Below are 18,454 nucleotides of genomic sequence, written 5' to 3'. Positions count from 1 at the left end.
TCCGGGAGTTGGTGATGGACAGGGAGGCCTGGCGTGCTGCGATTCATGGGGTTGCAAGGAGTCGGACACGACTAAACGACTGAACTGAACTGAACTGAATGGGACCGGATGCCATTATCTTAGTTTTTTAATATTTAGTTTTAAGCCAGCTCTTTCACTCTCCTCCTTCACTCTCATCAAGAGGCTCTTTAATTCCTCTTTGCTTTCTGCCATTAGAGTGGTATCATCCTCATATCTGAGGCTGTTGATGTTTGTCCTGCCTATCTTGATTCCATACAGGGTTCCTTGTTCCTGTCTTGTAACTCACCCAGCTGGGTATTCCTCATGATTTGCTCAGCATATAGGTTAAACAAACAGGATGACAGCAGACAGCCCTGTCGTACTCCTTTCTCAATCTTGAACCAATCAGTTCTTCTGTACAGGGTTCTGTTGCTTCTTTTTTTTGTTGTTGTTGTTGCTTCTTGACCCACAGTTTTCTTAGGAGACAGGTAAGATGGTCTGGTATTCCTATATCTTTAAGAGCTTTCCACAGTTCGTTATGATCCACACAGTCAAAGGCTTTAGCATAGTTGAAGAAATGGAGGTAGATGTTTTTCTGGGAATTTCCCTTGCTTTCTCTGTGATCCAGCGAATGTTGGCAATTTGATTTCCGGTTCCTCTTCCTTTTCTAAAACCAGCTTGGACATCTGAAAGTTTTTGTTTTGTATAATGCTGAAGCCTCACATGCAAGATTTTGAACATGACCTTACTAGCATAGGAGATGAGTACAATTGTCTGATGGTTAGCACATTCTTTGTGCTACACACATAAATCAGAGAGCTTTTTTCTTTTTTTTTTTTAAAAACAAACTTACTTTGAAATAATTATAGACTCACAAGCTAGTACATAGAGGCTCTTCAACCCTCCATCTGGCTTCCTTCAAAGGAGACACTCCATATACCAAACCAGGACATCACCATTGAAACAATACTGTTTACTGGACTACAGATCATGTTCAGTTTTCACACGGACTCGTGTGTGTGTGTGTGTGGTTTTATGCAGTTTCATTCCCTGTTTAGGTTTGTATAACCACCACCACTGCTCCATCATCACCAGGCAGTTCCCTGAGATGGGTGGATGGCATCACCGACTCGATGGACATAAGTTTGGGTAAACTCCGGGAGCTGGTGATGGACATGGAGGCCTGGCGTGCTGCGATTCATGGAGTCGCAAAGAGTCGGACACAACTGAGCGACTGAACTGAACTGAACTGAACGAACTAAAGGCAAGTTAATTGTACTTCAGTAATGGAGTATATAAATTAATTGCAATATATTCACGAAATACTAGAAAGAAATTGAAGTGAATAAGTTCAGTCTATATACATGAAAATGGGAAAATGGATAAAGTTCCTACAGAGGCAGATTGCAAAAGGAGCCTATGTATAATAGCATATCTCTAAAAAAGTCAAGGCTTTAACACCATAAACATTAATAATAGATAATTACATATGAAGCAGAAGTATAAAGGCAAATAGAGGAATCATGCATACAACATTTAAGAAAATGGCTACCTCTTGGGGAGGGGGGAGAATGGGACAGATGGAAAGAAAACAAAAGAGATAGATCCAAGGCAAATAAAATATTAACATCTACAGTTTGGTAGTGGTGAGCAAATGGTATTTTCTACTATTTCTTTATATTCTCTATATGTCTTTTATTGTATTTTCGGTTGGTACCTGAAACACTTTCTAATCTTAAAAAGAAATCAGAGGCAAAATACCAAACTCCAAAATGAAATGCTCTTATGATTTTAAATACTTACTTCTTTGAGTTGATTTCTGTATTTTTAACAATGTCTTCAATGTTTGCTACAAACTTAGTAAATGTTATCTTTTCCAACAAGTAAAAATCTTCTGCGTAGAAGTCTTCACCTAAAGGGCCTAAGAACTTAAAAATAAAAACAATTATATTATTGTGTGTCTTCTGCTGCTGCTAAGTCGCTTCAGTCGTGTCCAACTCTGTGCGACCCCATAGACAGCAGCCCATCAGGCTCCCCTGTCCCTGGGATTCTCCAGGCAAGAACACTGGAGTGGGTTGCCATTTCCTTCTCTAATGCATGAAAGTGAAAAGTGAAAGTGAAGTTGCTCAGTTGTGTTCGACTCTTAGTGATCCCATGGACTGCAGCCTACCAGGCTCCTCTGCCCACGGGATTTTCCAGGCAAGAGTACTGGAATGGGGTGCCATTGCCTTCTCCAAGATCCTAATCTGTGACAGATATTTTCTTATCAAACAGATATTTCTTTAAGCAAAAACTGATTAAACAGATAGTGGTTATTTATCATTTACTAAATCCACTGGGAAACATGAGAAAAGTATTTCCTCACTTTGAGATTACAAGTTAACATTTGTACAAATACCAAAACCAACATGGCAAAAAATAATCAGCAAATTATTTCTATTTGAAAGTTTTACTTTGAAACATAATGCTTTCAGAAACCTAAGACTTTTCATTTTAAAGTAAATTTTTCAAATAATTATCTATATTCCATAAATCTTTTACTTTCAACATTTACTATTTAATCTCTTAATTGTAGTCCATATTATACATATATGAATATATAAATAAGGCATAAAAAATCAAAACCAAGAGACAAATCACATAATTTTTTAATAATATCAACCATTCTTCATCTAACTGATGTATAAACTTGCTGGAGCACAGCAAGGTCATGTAGGTTAGTTTTCAATCAGTAACTGCAGAAGTGGGAAGCTGTAAACTTGCCAAACACCTAATTTCTCAGGATGTCTATCCCATCAAAACCACTCCAAATGTGCTACTATTACCATTTTGGGGGGAAGCTAATATGTGCATCATCATCATAATAGTATGACCATAATAAGCCTTGATATAGAAGGTGAGCTCTGGCACAGTCTTATGAACAATTAGACTTAAAGACAATTAGAAAACATGTCAACCAGAATTTTTTTTTTCCCTTGGCAAAAGACCACAATGAAACAGTTGCAAGTGGATTTTCTTAATTCCCCTTCATATGCTTCTGCAATTAATATTTTATAAAAATTAATAAAGTATAGTTCTTCAATCTTTTCTCATTTGCTCATAACAAAGGTGAAATTAGCTGGAATACTGGCATCCAGCTAAACAAATACCACATTTCACTTTAAACATAAAACCTGGTCTCTTAAATGTACAAAAAATAGGTGCTATAATACTAAAAGTACACATATCAACACTTCATTTCCTTAAGATGGCTGTCAATTTTAAGGTTAACTTTCCAAGCACTTTATCAATGCTATATTTTTTGGACTATGGATGGGATAGGCCTGGAAAATAGCTGAATTTTATCTATACCACTTCTAGTGACCAAATAGTTTTTTGTTAATAACTCAAAAAAAAGGAAATAAAATCTCAAATTATTTTCCTTGGGGATTAACAAGATTGGGAATCTGTACTGATTAAATTCACCAGAAAATTGGCACTATTTTACCTATGTAAGTTCAAATAGCTAGCAGAAACTCTATTTTTTCTGTGCTTTAGTTCTACTTAAAGTTGAATATGTTTGTGGAATAAAATGTTAGTGTAAAATCACATAAGGGCCAAATTGAGAAATGGAACATTAGATTTGAAAATCATGTAATAGTACAATAAAACCTATCTGGAGCTTAAATCTTTACAACATTTTAGAAATGTGACTTCAGTTAAACAGAATAACTGCTATAACAGAAATGTACTATCTCCTTTGACAGATCATTAACATTTTAGAAAACTCTATTAAAATGTTCATGCACATACTGAGTAAAAATCTCTCCCTACTTGTTCAAGTTTCATCCATTGGCCCTGACTCTATACTGACTCTCAATGAACATAAAATCTGTGAAAAGTGAAAGTGAAGTCGCTCAATTGTGTCTGACTCTTTGTGACCCCATCGACTGTAGCCTACTAGGCTTCTCCGTCCATGGGATTTTCCAGGCAAGAATACTGGAGTGGGTTGCCACTGCCTTCTCCAAGAGATCTTCCTGACCCAGGGATGGAAACCAGGTCTCCCACACTGCAGGCAGACGCTTTACCCTCTGAGCCACCAAAATCCGTAAAAGTACCCACTATTTCTCATGATAGCCTTCAGCCATTCTATGTGTTTTTGGTATAAAAGCGTATTTAATCCTCTGACAACTTTGTAAAATATACTATTACTTTTTCTATTGTCCTAATGAACAAATTTTATGACAAAGGTCGTATAATTAATGGTGTAACTGGAATCTGAATCCAAACTGTCCTGCTAAACAAAAAGGCCATGCTTGTTTCCCTACTCTCTGCTGTGCCATGTCTTTCAGTAATTTGTAAATATGTGGCACAACCATTGTTCAGTCACTCAGTCATGTCTGACTCTGCAACCTCATGGACTACAGCATGCCAGGCATCCCTGTCCTTCACCATCTCCCAGAGCTTGCTTAAACTTATGTCCACTGAGTTGGTGATGCCATCCAACCATCTCATCCTCTGCTGTCACCTTATCCTCCTGCTTCAGTCTTACCCAGCATCAGGGTCTTTTCTAATAAGTCAGTTCTTCACATCAGGCGGCCAAAGTATTGGAGCTTCAACATCAGTCCTTCCAATGAATATTTAGGACTGATTTCCTTTAGGACTGACTAGTTTGATCTCCTTTCAGTCCCAGGACTCTCAAGAATCTCCAACATCACAGTTCAGAAACATCAATTCTTCAGTGCTCAGCCTTCTTTATGGTCCAACTCTCACATCCACACATGACTACTGGAAAAATCACAGCTTTGACTATAAGGACCTTTGTTGGCAAATTTATTTATTTTACTATGTGGTGTAATAAGAATAAGTGTAATTATATTGGGTTAGCTACAAAGTTCATTCAGATTTTTCTATAAGATGTTATCGAGAAACCTAAACAAACTTTTTGGCCAAACCAACAGCAACAGTATTATTTAGGGTTTTATTTAATATTAAAATAGATTTTAAATTCTTTAGCATGTCAGTAAGAAAGTATGAGATCATCAACACTCCCTAGTTTTGATCATTTATAAACAATTTTAACTTTGAATGTTTCAATTTTAATGTACATTTGGACAGGTTCAAAATGAAGACTGATTCTAAAATGTCAGAATTATTTTGAACATTAAATTATCTGGTTCAGAATTATAGCTACCTGCTACAATTGCTATGATTATTGTGTTTTATAAAAGCATTACTCTTGAGACACAGTGATAAGCTAAATATTACATTATAGTTCAGAAACCACAGTACTTATTTTCAGATATATCACACTTTTCTATTCAAACCACAATCCTACAAATACAATTAAAATTATAATTTTTCATTACTCAACATAAAAAGTCAACGTATTTGACTTCCTAACTATCTCCAGTTCTGACCTCTTCCCTGAACTTAACTCATGTCCAGTTGCTGACTCAACCAGTCTACTCACAGGTCCAGGACGGAACACTGAGCTCTTACTATACGCAGAACTAAATTCTCTATCTGATCTTCCTTTTCTTCTGAACAAGCCCACTCCTCCTGCAAGTCTTCCTTACTTTAAAACAATGCAACTTCATTCTGCTGGTCATGCAGTTCTCTCACATCCCACAGCAAATCTGTAAGCAACTCCTGTTCACCCTTCCTTCAAAATACATCTCACGTCTACTTCTCTCTATTTCCACTAGAGCCATTCTGGTCCAGGCCACCATCAGCTCTCACTTGGTCTACTGTAATAGCTCCTAACTGGCTTCCCAACCTCTACAGTCTATTCTCAATGTAATAGCCACTAATGATCCAAATAAAATGTAAGTCAGTTTATGTCAATCCCCTCTCCAGAACAATGAGCTTCTCAACTCATTCAGAGTAAAACCGCATCTGATCTGGCCCCCAGCTACTTCTCTCCTGTTCTCCTCATATCTGCTATTCTTAGAACACACAGACATAACCTCATCTCAGGACTTGGTACTCCCTGTTCCCTCTACCTAGGACATTCTTCCAGATATGCAACACAGTTTGCTCTCTCACATCTTTTGGTTCTCTGTCCAAATAACCCTGTATAAATAAGGACACTATTTGTTTTTGTTCCCTGCGCATCACAATGTAAACTCCACAAAAACATGTTTTTTCACTACTATACTCTTGGATTCCAGAAGAATGTTTGGTTCATGGAAAGATTACAGCTAAATCCTTTTGTCAATTTCAAGGAAAATGAGAAGAAAAGAGTTCTAAAAGAAATAAACCGAACGTAACTATAATTTTATCACTAATATTGATAATAATATCATGGCTAAGAAAACATAGAGTAGCTTTTCCATTATGTACAACCAAAAGGCAAATTAATAGATACAGCAGGCTGTAACTTTTTCCTTTTTATCCCTTAAAATGCCTGACAAAGTCAAAGGTAGCTTTATACTTTATAAAATTGTTCTAAAAAGTTTATTTCTTCCCAAAGCAATTGCTAAAGAAAAAAAAAGCAACACCATTTTTAGGCTTTCAAATAGCTATCAAAATTCACTAACACTTTACAGTATTGTAACCATAAATGCCAACTGTTGTCACCAATTTTACAGTAGCACTGTACACTGATGCACCTGAGTCTAACTACCTTTAGGAGCTGACACAATTAGCACAAGAACTGTTACACTGAAGAAGAAATACCTAATTTGTGGATGATATCATTATTCTCCAATTTCTATTATTTACAGACTCAAATAAGAAAGAATAAAAAAGCATAATTTTAAGGGAATGATGATGTGGGAATGGAGCACAGAGGAACAGAACTCATCAAAATGTAGAAAACTGACCTTTGATGATGACTTGCTGTTGCTGCTGCTAAGTCGCATCAGTGGTGTCCGACTCTGTGCGACCCCATAGACAGCAGCCCACCAGGCTTCCCTGTCCCTGGGATTCTCCAAGCAAGAACACTGGAGTGGGTTGCCATTTCCTTCTCCAATGCATGAAAGCGAAAAGTGAAAGTGAAGTCGCTTGCTCAGTCGTGTCCGACTCTAGCGACCCCATGGACTACAGCCTACCAGGCTCCTCCGTCCATGGGATTTTCCAGGCAAAAGTACTGGAGTGGGGTGCCATTGCCTTCTCCGTTGATGATGACTTAGGGATATACAATTTGATGGTTCAAGCAGAGGTGTGTCAAACAGACTGCATTAGCTGATTTCTAGTAATACTTAAGCATCAGATTCAATTTTTAAAAACTTAAATCACACCTGAGAAAGAAAACTAGACTATCATACTAAAAATATTAATAAGTAGCTATTGTCCACTAATTTTGTATGTATATATTACAACTCCCTAATCAACTGGAAAAATATTTTTAGTATATTAAGAGAAAAAAGTGTGATTATAATTATGTATTTAAAAAACAGACAAAGCTATGCAGAGTAGAAACAAAGGATTTGAAGGTAAAACCTCGAGGGTGGGATGGTATGGGAGATAGGAGAAAGATTCAAGAGGGAGGGGACATATGTATACCTATGGCTGACTAATGTTGATGTACGGCAGAAACTAATACAATATTGCAAAGCAATTATCCTCCAATTAAAAATAAATAAATTTTTTTAAAAAAGAAAAAATCTTTATTAGGATGGTGGTAGTAAGAGTGACTTTCCCCACAGTTTTTAAAAATTATATTAATACATATAACTTTATACCACAACACTTACAAAGGTATTATCAATTGTAGAAAAAAGCTACAAAAAGAAAAAAGATGTTAAAATGTACTTTATACACACATTTACAACAGTGATTCTCAATTACAACGTTGTAATATATACTAAACTGCTTGTTCTAATACTTACCTTATAAAAGCTATCCCCAAAGAACATCCTCAGCCACATCCAATGTTACCACCGATGGGGGTAGGGGTGAAGACACAGGGAGTGTGCCATGAACTAGATTATCTCAGAGGCCAGTTTATTTATGCTGAGACCTGTCTGGCGTGAGCATCATCCTCTGTGTGTACTGCATCAGGTGTATTGTAATAGAAAATGTTTGAGACCTTTGTATCACAGTGTCACTGAAAAAAGTAAGCAATCGCTTTTTCTACTTACCCTCCCATTGCTGACAACACCTTTTTCTCCAGGACTCAATTTAAGTACATCTCGGCAGAACAAGTGGTGAGTTCGAAAAATATTCACTCCAATGGTATTATATTTTTTCTCAAAGGCATTTTTATCCATCCCCTAAGGCATAAGTTAAGAATGATAAAACCAATAAGGGAACAGTAAATACACAAAATAATTTTTAACATAGCTTACTTTAATAAGTCATTATAAAACTTAAAATTACATTAACTTTTGATTTTTAAAAGTACCATCTTGTTCTGAAATCACATTTTAAAAATAGAATCCTTCTTGGCAAGGCAATGACAGTATTTGTAAATCCTGTTATAAGTAGATAGCTTGCTATCATTTGTTGACAATGTGGGGTGGATTACTGATTAATGAAATGCTAGGGAACATCATTTTAAAAAATTTAACATTAAAAAATAAAATACAATGTTTATTAAATTCTGAACTCAGTACTTCCATTTTGGTGTGCTCAACTAAAAAATACTGGTTAGAATAAAAATACTCGGTCTCATTCCAATCCCACAAAACCAATTTAGTAATAGTGCATTTAAATTCTGAAATACAAAAGTAATATTATCCATCTCAGTGTGTATCAAACATTAAGTGAAAGTCACTCAGTCATGTCCAACTCTTGCAATCCCACAGACTATACAGTTCATGGAATTCTCCTGACCAGGATGCTGAAGTGGGTAGCCTTTCCCTTCTCCAAGGGATCCTCCCAACCCAGGGATCAAACCCAGGTCTCCCTCATTGCAGGTGGATTCTTTCAAACATTAATACGCATACAAATCACCTGGGTGTCTTGTTAAAATATAGATTGTACTGGAGTAGATCCAGGGTGGGCCTTGCCTTCTGCATTTTTATCATGTTCCTGGAACACCCACAATACCAGAAAAGGTTCCCTGCCTGCCCAAGGCACAGCCACAGGTGGGTACTGAGCTCTAGAAATCTGGCTAGTATGACTGAGAAATTTACTGTAATTTTATTTAAATTTAAAACAGCCACATGAAATTGGTGGCTACAGTATCAGACAGTGCAGCCCCAGAACTTCACTTTCAGAATCTCTCAGTTAACTCCTCTCTGATCACAAGCTGCTGACCCTCCAGCTCATTCACTCCAGTATCAACAGAACAACCATTAGTCAACCCTTTAGTCCCTTGATCCAACCACTTATTGTCTATTGTGGTTTCCATATCATAATTTTCCTCCTAACCAAGCTCTACCTCAGAGCCCTTTACCATAGCAAAAACAGTGCATACTCAGTTCCCTTGAATGCCTCCTCTCAGTTATAATCACCTGGCAAAACCTCAACTCTGGTTAAACATAAATCTATTTACTCTGTGACAGGATCCAAACAGTGTTAGGATGGCTGCAGAAACACGTGCGGCCAATACTGATCTCACTTTCAGTTATGGTCACTAATCTTGAGAGCCCTCAGAAATTCTCCTATACCATTGTTGATTCACTTTCTCACTCGCAGAACAATAGGAAAATACTTGACAGCCTCTCTTCTTCCCTCCAACCTCTAAGAGCACCTCAGTTCAGTTCAGTCCAGTCGTGTCTGACTCTTTGCGACCCCATGAACCGCAGCACGCCAGGCCTCCCTGTCCATCACCAACTCCCGGAGTTTACTCAAACTCATGTCCATCGAGTCAGTGATGCCATCCAGCCATCTCATTCTCTGCTGTCCCCTTCTCCTCCTGCCCCCAATCCCTCCCAGCATGAGGGTCTTTTCCAATGAGTCCCTGCTCCCATCCTAATACTTAGCTAATGATCTGACTTTTTTTTGAAAACAGAATCAATCAGAAGAGAAGTACTTATCTTGCTACCACCAAATAAATCTACCCTGTTCTTAAACCAATACTTACAACTTGTGCATTGGGTCCCAGCACCTCTTTTCTACTCAAGAAACATCCTCTGACTTTGCTCCCTTCTCTCCGTATCATCCTTTCTCATATTTGGATGGACTGTTTTCATTAGCATACCAAAACAGTAAAATCCTTCCCTGACCTCAAGTCCTATTCTAGCTACACAGTATTTCTCTGTTCTCCACATAGGAAAATTCCTTTAGAAAGCTACAAATACTTGCTGTCTCTCTTTTCTGATTTCCCTTTCTCTCTTGACTCTGCTGCTGCTGCTGCTAAGTCGCTTCAGTCGTGTCCGACTCCGTGCGACCCCATAGACGGTAGCCCACCAGGCTCCCCTGTCCCTGGGATTCTCCAGGCAAGAACACTGGAGTGGGTTGCCATTTCCTTCTCCAATGCATGGAAGTGAAAAGTGAAAGTGAAGTCGCTCAGTCGTCTCCGACTCTTAGCGACCCATGGACTGCAGCCCACCAAGCTCCTCCGTCCATGGGATTCTCCAGGCAAGAGTACTGGAGTGGGGTGCCATCGCCTTCTCTTGACTCTAGTTCACCTTTATACCTACTACTTCATTGAAACTATTCTTATCAGTCACCAACAACCACCTTAACAAATAAAATGGTCCCTCATGAAGCTTAATTTCAAGACATCTGGCATAGTTGACCATGTCCTCCTATAAATACTTTCTTCAGATTCACTGTATTCTTGAATCTGGTACATTCCTCTAACAGACTTTCCATGGCTTGATTTCTCATTTCATTCAGAGCTTTGCCCAAACAACAGCTCTTTAGAGATGCCTTCCCTTGACCACTCCAGCTAAAAGAACATCCCTCAAACAGTATACTTTCTTATAATTTTTTTTTCTAGCACCATTTACCTTTTCTTTCCCATTACAATGTAAGTCCATAAGAACAGGGATTCTATCTGCCTTGTTCACAAGTATTATCCCCATTGTCTGGGAGTCAATCGATAAATTTTTGGAATGGATTAATGAGTCTTTCTTCCAGAGCATCACCTTTTACCTTGGAATTTTTCCCTGTACTGGATCCCTTCAGTGAAATAACTGAGGATTATTCACATATTCTTTTAACTCCCAATTCTTCACATAAATACATATCCAAACTAGAAAGCCATTAACTTTAAGATCATTGAGTAGCTGAATATCTGAAATTTGATATGTTCAGTGCTTCTATGCAAAGCCATATCATTTAATGAGGACATTTCCCACTGTAAAGCTTACGATCCCCATTTGATTATATTTATTGATTTTTTGGCAACATATCTCCAAGCACACTGAAATATGCAACAGATATGTATCTATTACTTCAAACAAATAGCTACTAACCTCAGTAAGCAACGTTTTAATTTTATTTCCAGAGTAAATAGCTGCAGCAGTTTTTTCTTCTGCCAGTTTCCTGAGAAAGTTTCTCAAAAAGCTATTTTTCAGAGTAAGAAAAGCTGCCAGAATTCCTCTAGAAATAGTTGTGTTTTCTTCATCTATTTTTGATGTAGGATTATAAATAACCCCCAACCGACTATGACCACTTGTTTTCTGCAAAACACATTTAAAGGTGATAAAGATCAGTATTTTACATATCCTTTTACAATGGAATTTTGTAAATTTCATAAAATTTTCCAAGACTAAAATCATACAAAGTACACTTGACCCTTGAACAATGCAGGGGTCAGACACACTGACCCCCTGAGCAGTCGAAAATCCACTTATAGTTGGTCCTCCGTATTCAAAGTTCCACATCTGTAGAGTCAGCCAACCACAGATGACATAATACTGTAGTATTTACTACTGAAAAAAATTTGTGCATAAGTGGACCCATGCTGTTCAAACCCTGCAGCTGAAAGAGCAAAAGTATATTCTTTGACTACAGTATAATTTAGAAATCAATAACCAAAAGAAAACTAGAACATCAGTCTAGTTTTTATGAGATTTGGTTTACAGCCCAGCATCTACAAATGTTTCTTAAATAGTACATTTGTGCTTTGTAAGAACATATACTATGCAATGTGTATTTTTCTATCAATATTCATTAGGTAAAGTTTGGGGATTTTATTATTCAAATCATCTGTACATCCCTATTGATTTTCTGTTCACTTGTTTTACTTATTACTGAGACAGATATGTAAAAAACTAGTACAATATGGAGGCTGGTGGACCAAGATCAGTGTGCCAGCATGGGCAGGTGCTGGTGAGGACCCTGTTCTGGTTGCATTTTCTAATTTCTCCTTGGATCCTTACATGACAGAAAGAGAGTAGGCTAGGTCTAGGACCTCGTTTTGTAAGACCACTAATCCCATTTATGAGGACCCCACCCTTATAACCTAATTACCTCCTAAAGGTCCCATCTCCAAATATCAGCATATTGAGGATTAGATTTGAACATAAAAATTTTGAAAGAAAAGAAAAAAGTGTTAGTCCCTCAGTAGTGTCCGACTCTGTGTGATCCCATGGACTGTAGCCTGCCAGGCTCTTTTGTCCATGGAATTCTCTAGGCAAGAATGCTGGAGTGCTTTGCCATTGCCTTCTCCAGGGGGATCTTCCCCACCCAGGGATCAAACCTGAGTCTCCTGCATTGCAAGAAGATTCTTTTACCATCTGAGCCACCAGGGAAGCCCTATAAATTTTGGGGGGGACACAAACATTCAGCACATACATGCTACTAGACATGTACATGTAAGTCCAACAGCAAGTACTAGGAGAGAACATACAAGTCATGAATCACAGAAGACATGTAGGGCTGTCTTTTCTGGGGCAAGGTCACTATCGTACATGGAGAAAGAATCTGAATTCCTGCCTTAGCACCATGTTCTAATCAAGTTAAGGAACTGAAAATGTTAACATGAAGGAAAATAAAGACTTAACGCACGTTTTTCATACTGCTTTCTCAAAATTACAACACATTAATTTTTGTAGAAAGTGTCCAAACACTCACCATGTGATTTAATGCATTAAAAAGCAGTTTTCTCCCAGATGGTTTGTCAAAATCAGCAACAATCCAGAAAGTAACTGAAGAAATTACATCATCATCTGAAAGTTTCAAACAGTATAAACTAATTCTTAAAATCAAAGCAAAGACAGGAACATTTCCAGTTAACAAAATACATAAAATAATAGTTTTTAAAATGAATCATTTTGAAAATAAGAAAGTATTGGTAAAAATTAAACACACACAGACTGAAATACATAGAAAATGTTAAGAGTAATTCATTTATAAACTTTGTATAAATTCAGATACCAAAAAGAAAGAATAGTCACCAAGAAACACATCTATGGGATACTTTTGCCAGTAGAGAAAATTGTATTATGCTTACTAAGGTTCCACTGTTGGCATGCAAAATTGCCTTCCAGCTACATATGTAAAAAAAAAAAGTGATATTTATGCCTTACATAATGTAAAACCACACACAATAAATTATTAGCAGATACTGGAAACAGCAATATTTTATTAGCTTATGATTCATGTATTTCAAAAATTCTGGCTATTGTTAACTTAGTCTAATTCACATCATCTTATGCCAAAAACATCAATACATTTTTTTTCCAGAAACATTTGAAAATCTGGAAGCCACAAGATGAAACAATTTTTAATTCTGCAGTCACAGTTAAATTGGTTTAATTTCATCCAACCTCAGCATATAACATCTGAAATAATACTTGTCTGGATATCATTGAACCTATACAAAAATTAGTCCCTTAGATCATATGACCCACTTAAAATAACTGTAGAAAGTTTGCTACACCAAAAACTTACACCTGAATAGATGTGAAGTTACAGTTCTATCACTGTTGTTCAATCACTAAGTCGTGTCCGACTCTGTAACCCCATGGACTGCAGCAAGCCAGGCTTCCCTGTCCTGCACCATCTCCTGGAGTTTACTCAAACTCATATCCACTGAGTAGGTGATGCTATCGTTCCATACCCAGTAATATATAATTATGCAAAAGCTGGCTTTGGTTAATGAAACAAATATGTAACAAAATGAAGGACACACTGATTCTCCTTGCAATCCTTCAGAAGCAATTTAATAGTAATGCAGTGGTGGCAAATTCTTTTCAAAGAAGGAAGGTAAAGAATTCTCATGCCTTCTTAAATGTCAGCATTTTTACAATTACAAATAGTAAACTGAGAAATACTTCAAAAATGCTAAGCAAGTTTCTCCCAATTTTATATTTGTTTCAGTTCAGTTCATTTCAGTCACTCAGTCGTGTCCAACTCTTTGCGACCCCATGATCGCAGCAAGCCGGGCCTCTGTGTCCATCGCCAACTCCCGGGTCCACACAAACTCATGTCCATCGAGTCGGTGATGCCATCCAGCCGTCTCATCCTCTGTCGTCCCCTTCTCCTCTTGCCCCTAATCCCTCCCAGCATCAGGGTCTTTTCAAAAGAGTCAACTCTTTGCATGAGGTGGCCAAAGTATTGAGTTTTAGCTTTAGCATCAGTCCTTCCAATGAACACCTGGGACTGATCTCCTTTAGAATGGACTGGTTGGATCTCCTTGCAGTCCAAGGGACTCTCAAGTCTTCTCCAACACCACAGTTCAAAAGCATCAATTCTTCAGCGCTCAGCATTCTTCACAGTCCAACTCTCACATCCATACATGACCACTGGAAAAACCACAGCTTTGACTAGATGGACCTTTGTTGGCAAAGTAATGTCTCTGCTTTTGAATATGCTATCTAGGTTGGTCATAATTTTCCTACCAAGGAGTAAGCGTCTTTTAATTTCATGGCTGCAGTCACCATCTGCAGTGATTTTGGAGCCCCCAAAAATAAAGTCAGCCACTGTTTCCCCATCTGTTTGCCATGAAGTGATGGGACCAGATGCCATGATCTTAGTTTTCTGAATGTTGAGCTTTAAGCCAACTTTTTCACTCTCCTCTTTCACTTTCAACAAGAGGCTTTTTAATTCCTTTTCACTTTCTGCTGTAAGAGTGGTGTTATCTGCATATCTGAGGTTATTGATATTTCTCCCAGCAATCTTGATTCCAGCTTGTGCTTCTTCCAGCCCAGCGTTTCTCAAGATGTACTCTGCATAGAAGTTAAATAAGCAGGGTGACAATAAAAGCCTTGACATACTCCTTTTCCTATTTGGAACCAGTCTGTTGTTCCATGTCCAGTTCTAACTGTTGCTTCCTGACCTGAATATAGGTTTCTCAAGAGGCAGATCAGGTGGTCTGGTATTCCCATCTCTTTCAGAATTTTCCACAGTTTATTGTGATCCACACAGTCAAAGGCTTTGGCATAGTCAATAAAGCAGAAATAGATGTTTTTCTGGAACACTCTTGCCCTTTTGATGATCTAGCGGATGTTGGCAAATTGATCTCTGGTTTCTCTGCCTTTTCTAAAACCAGCTTGAACATCAGGAAGTTCACGGTTCACGTATTGCTGAAACCTGGCTTAGAGAATATTGAGCATTACTTTACTAGCTTGTGAGATGAGTGCAATTGTGCAGTAGTTTGAGCATTCTTTGGCATTGCCTTTCCTTGGGATTGGAATGAAAATTGACCTTTTCCAGTCCTGTGGCCACTGCTGAGTTTTCCAAACTTGCTGGCATATTGAGTGCAGCACTTTCACAGCATCATCTTTCAGGATTTGAAATAGCTCAACTGGGATTCCATCACCTCTGCTAGCTTTGTTTGTAGTGATGCTTTCTAAGGCCCACTTGACTTCACAATCCAGGATGTCTGGCCCTAGGTCAGTGATCACACCATTGTGATTATCTGGGTTGTGAAGATCTTTTTTGTACAGTTCTTCTGTGTATTCTTGCCACCTCTTCTCAATATCTTCTGCTTCTGTTAGGTCCCTACCATTTCTGTCCTTTATCAAGCCCATCTGTGCATGAAATGTTCCCTTGGGATCTCTAATTTTCTTGAAGAGATCTCTAGTCTTTCCCACTCTGTTGGTTTCCTCTATTTCTTTGCATTGCATGCTGAGGAAGGCTTTCTTATCTCTCCTTGCTATTCTTTGGAACTCTGCATTCAGATGCTTGTATGTTTCTTTTTCTCCTTTGCTTTTTGCTTCTCTTCTTTTCACAGCTATTTAAGGCCTCCCCAGACAGCCATTTTGCTTTTTTGCATTTTTTTTCTTGGGGATGGTCTTGATCCCATAAAAATAAAGAAATAAGGTGTTTCTCAGTTAATTATTCTTTTAAATTGAAAGAGATTTAATCTAAGGGCATTAATTATAGGCTAACTTACTCTATTCTGATGCCCCGAAGCAATTTTTGAAATACAATCCAGAACCTGATAAATATACTTCTTCTATTTTTTTATTCCCTGTTTTTCTGTCTACTTTTCCCTTCACTTGACACATTCAGGACCTTAGCCTGCCATACAATGGAACTGAATTATATTTTATTATTTGTTGAATTTCTTGTAGACAGACCACTTTATGAACACAAAATCACAGATCTGTTAGAAAGTAACTCAAAGGTGATCTGGTCCTAATTTGGATTCACCCCATAGCATTCTCAAAAACTAGCTGTGTGCTTAAATCTCTTTCATATATAAAAATTACCCCTTATTTCACAGTAATTTCATCTTTAGATCACTCATTGTCAGAAAGTTACCACTTTATATAACAACATAAAAATCAGCTTTCTTTTATGTTTCATGCATGGGTTCTCTGTGTTCTCTCCAGAACAAAGTGGGTCAAACAAAACAAAGTGAAACTCAAACCAACCAAACTCCATTATCTGAAGAATTCATGGTATCTCACAAGTCTGTGGTCATACTGCAGTTTTCCTATCTAGGCTAAATCGTTATTTCCAAAGATGTTCCTGTCTTGGTCCCCCTTCCTTTGGATATGACCGCTATCCTAAGCAAAACATTCAGACACTGTTTAACCAGAATGCAGAACTAGTCTCCTCTCATCTGGGGATTACACTTTTATTCATGCCTTATAAGATTATCAGGTTACTTAATCTTGGAAGTGTTTTACCACTTTCCTAAAAAGGAGAATAACAGAATAGCTAGCTTTAAAAAAAAGGCAAAGAGATAAGATTAACCCCTGCATATATGATTAGCTAGGATAGGCGGCATCATTTTTCTCAGCAAAATCCTTTTATCCTAACAATTTACAAATTGAAAACCAGGCCTCTAATCAAATATCAACATACAAAAATGCGTTATGCAAACATTTAATAAAATTATTAACTTTTACCATTTAGGAATAAATTCAGGAAAATAAAATATGCTTATTACCTCTTTCAGTTACATAGTGCATGTTCTCTGCAATTACAGCACTCTTATCTTGTGTATCCAAGAACAAGAAAGTAGAGAAATCTTCAACATCAGCAGTTACTAAAAATTTTAATGTTAAATGTTAAATAATGAATTAATAAAACATTCACAACTCAATAAACATTTGTAGAAAAGGAAGGATTATTTTACCTGATGTAGGTATCAAATTAAGGTACTGCCATTTATTGTGCAAAATCAAAGGATTTATACGGGGCACAACATTATTTTTACCCATTAGGAAGTCAACTGCATTTATTCGATCATTTAAGGCACCCTAAAATAACAAAATATTATTTAGGCAATATAGGCAATTTATATGCATATGTTTTAATATGATGCAGAGAATACATTTAAAGATTGCTTAATCTAAAATAAGTCAATTTAAGATTCTTATAATAAATTTTCCTGTAAAACTTTGGAGTTTCTTTCCAATTAAGCAATTTTTAGATGTAATTATGCACAGATAAATTTAATTACTACTTTAAAAAGCACTACTAAATGATTAGAATGGAAACTTTTATGCAATTGACTTTAGCTATTAAGATAGTTCTAATGTAATATAGAAATAATTTAGAAATATCATTCATCAGACATTTTCTCATACATACTTACTTACCATAAAAACTTCCTTTTGTAAATACGCAGTTGTATCCATCATTCTGTGAAGAACAGCCATTTCTAGTTCCTTAAAATTCAGCTCTTCACGGTCAAAGGATTCACCATTATAAAGAGCTTGAGGCAAAGGACCCAAGCCAGTCATCTTATAAAAGTTTGTTCCTGCCTATTCAATTAAAAAAATATCAGAGAGTTAAACAGAATATGTCTGTTTGAAAAAGAAATACATAAAGGGACTGCAACATTTTTGTATGTCATAGAAAAATGTTAGTTTTGCTAATTTTATCTGTTCTTTGCAACACTACTTAAAGGAAGGTAATTTACCTACAGAGAACAAGTCAGGAAACTTTTTTTAAAAGGGCCAGACACATATTTTAGGTTTTGTGAGCCATCTGGTCTGTGATACAACTACTCAATCGTGATGTTACAGTGCAAACTAATGTTACAGTGTTGTGTGTTACAGAGACACACAACAAATGAATGAATGAACCTGGCTGTCTCCAACAACCTGTGTTTATAAAAACAGATGGAAAAACGGTGGTGGAAAGCCTGGATTTGGCTTGGGGCCTGTAGTTTTCTGGCCTTTGATAAAAGGGTATGACTTTACTTTAAAAAATACATCTACCTGCATAA

The 18,454-nt window shown here is 37.1% G+C and overlaps 1 protein-coding gene across 2 annotated transcripts in view; it reads right to left on the bottom strand.

Moving 5' to 3' along the window:
- The window catches only part of UGGT2 (UDP-glucose glycoprotein glucosyltransferase 2), a 146,323-nt gene that overhangs the window by 52,152 nt on the left and 75,717 nt on the right, over positions 1–18,454 (bottom strand). For both annotated transcript variants that reach the window (XM_010831523.1, XM_010831522.1), the window contains exons 17-23: positions 17,823–17,987; positions 17,357–17,480; positions 17,168–17,266; positions 12,898–12,992; positions 11,295–11,501; positions 8,067–8,198; positions 1,804–1,928 (exon numbers count right to left, since the gene is read on the bottom strand). In XM_010831523.1, the coding sequence (XP_010829825.1) occupies positions 1,804–1,928; positions 8,067–8,198; positions 11,295–11,501; positions 12,898–12,992; positions 17,168–17,266; positions 17,357–17,480; positions 17,823–17,987 (947 nt within the window). The remainder of the gene's footprint in view (positions 1–1,803; positions 1,929–8,066; positions 8,199–11,294; positions 11,502–12,897; positions 12,993–17,167; positions 17,267–17,356; positions 17,481–17,822; positions 17,988–18,454) is intronic.

Source organism: Bison bison, unplaced genomic scaffold, assembly GCF_000754665.1.
Source record: "Bison bison bison isolate TAMUID 2011002044 unplaced genomic scaffold, Bison_UMD1.0 scf7180017864527, whole genome shotgun sequence".
NCBI classification, from domain to species: domain Eukaryota; kingdom Metazoa; phylum Chordata; class Mammalia; order Artiodactyla; family Bovidae; genus Bison; species Bison bison.
The sequence above is the reverse complement of the archived record's forward strand: the minus strand, read 5'-3'. Positions and strand labels throughout refer to the sequence as shown.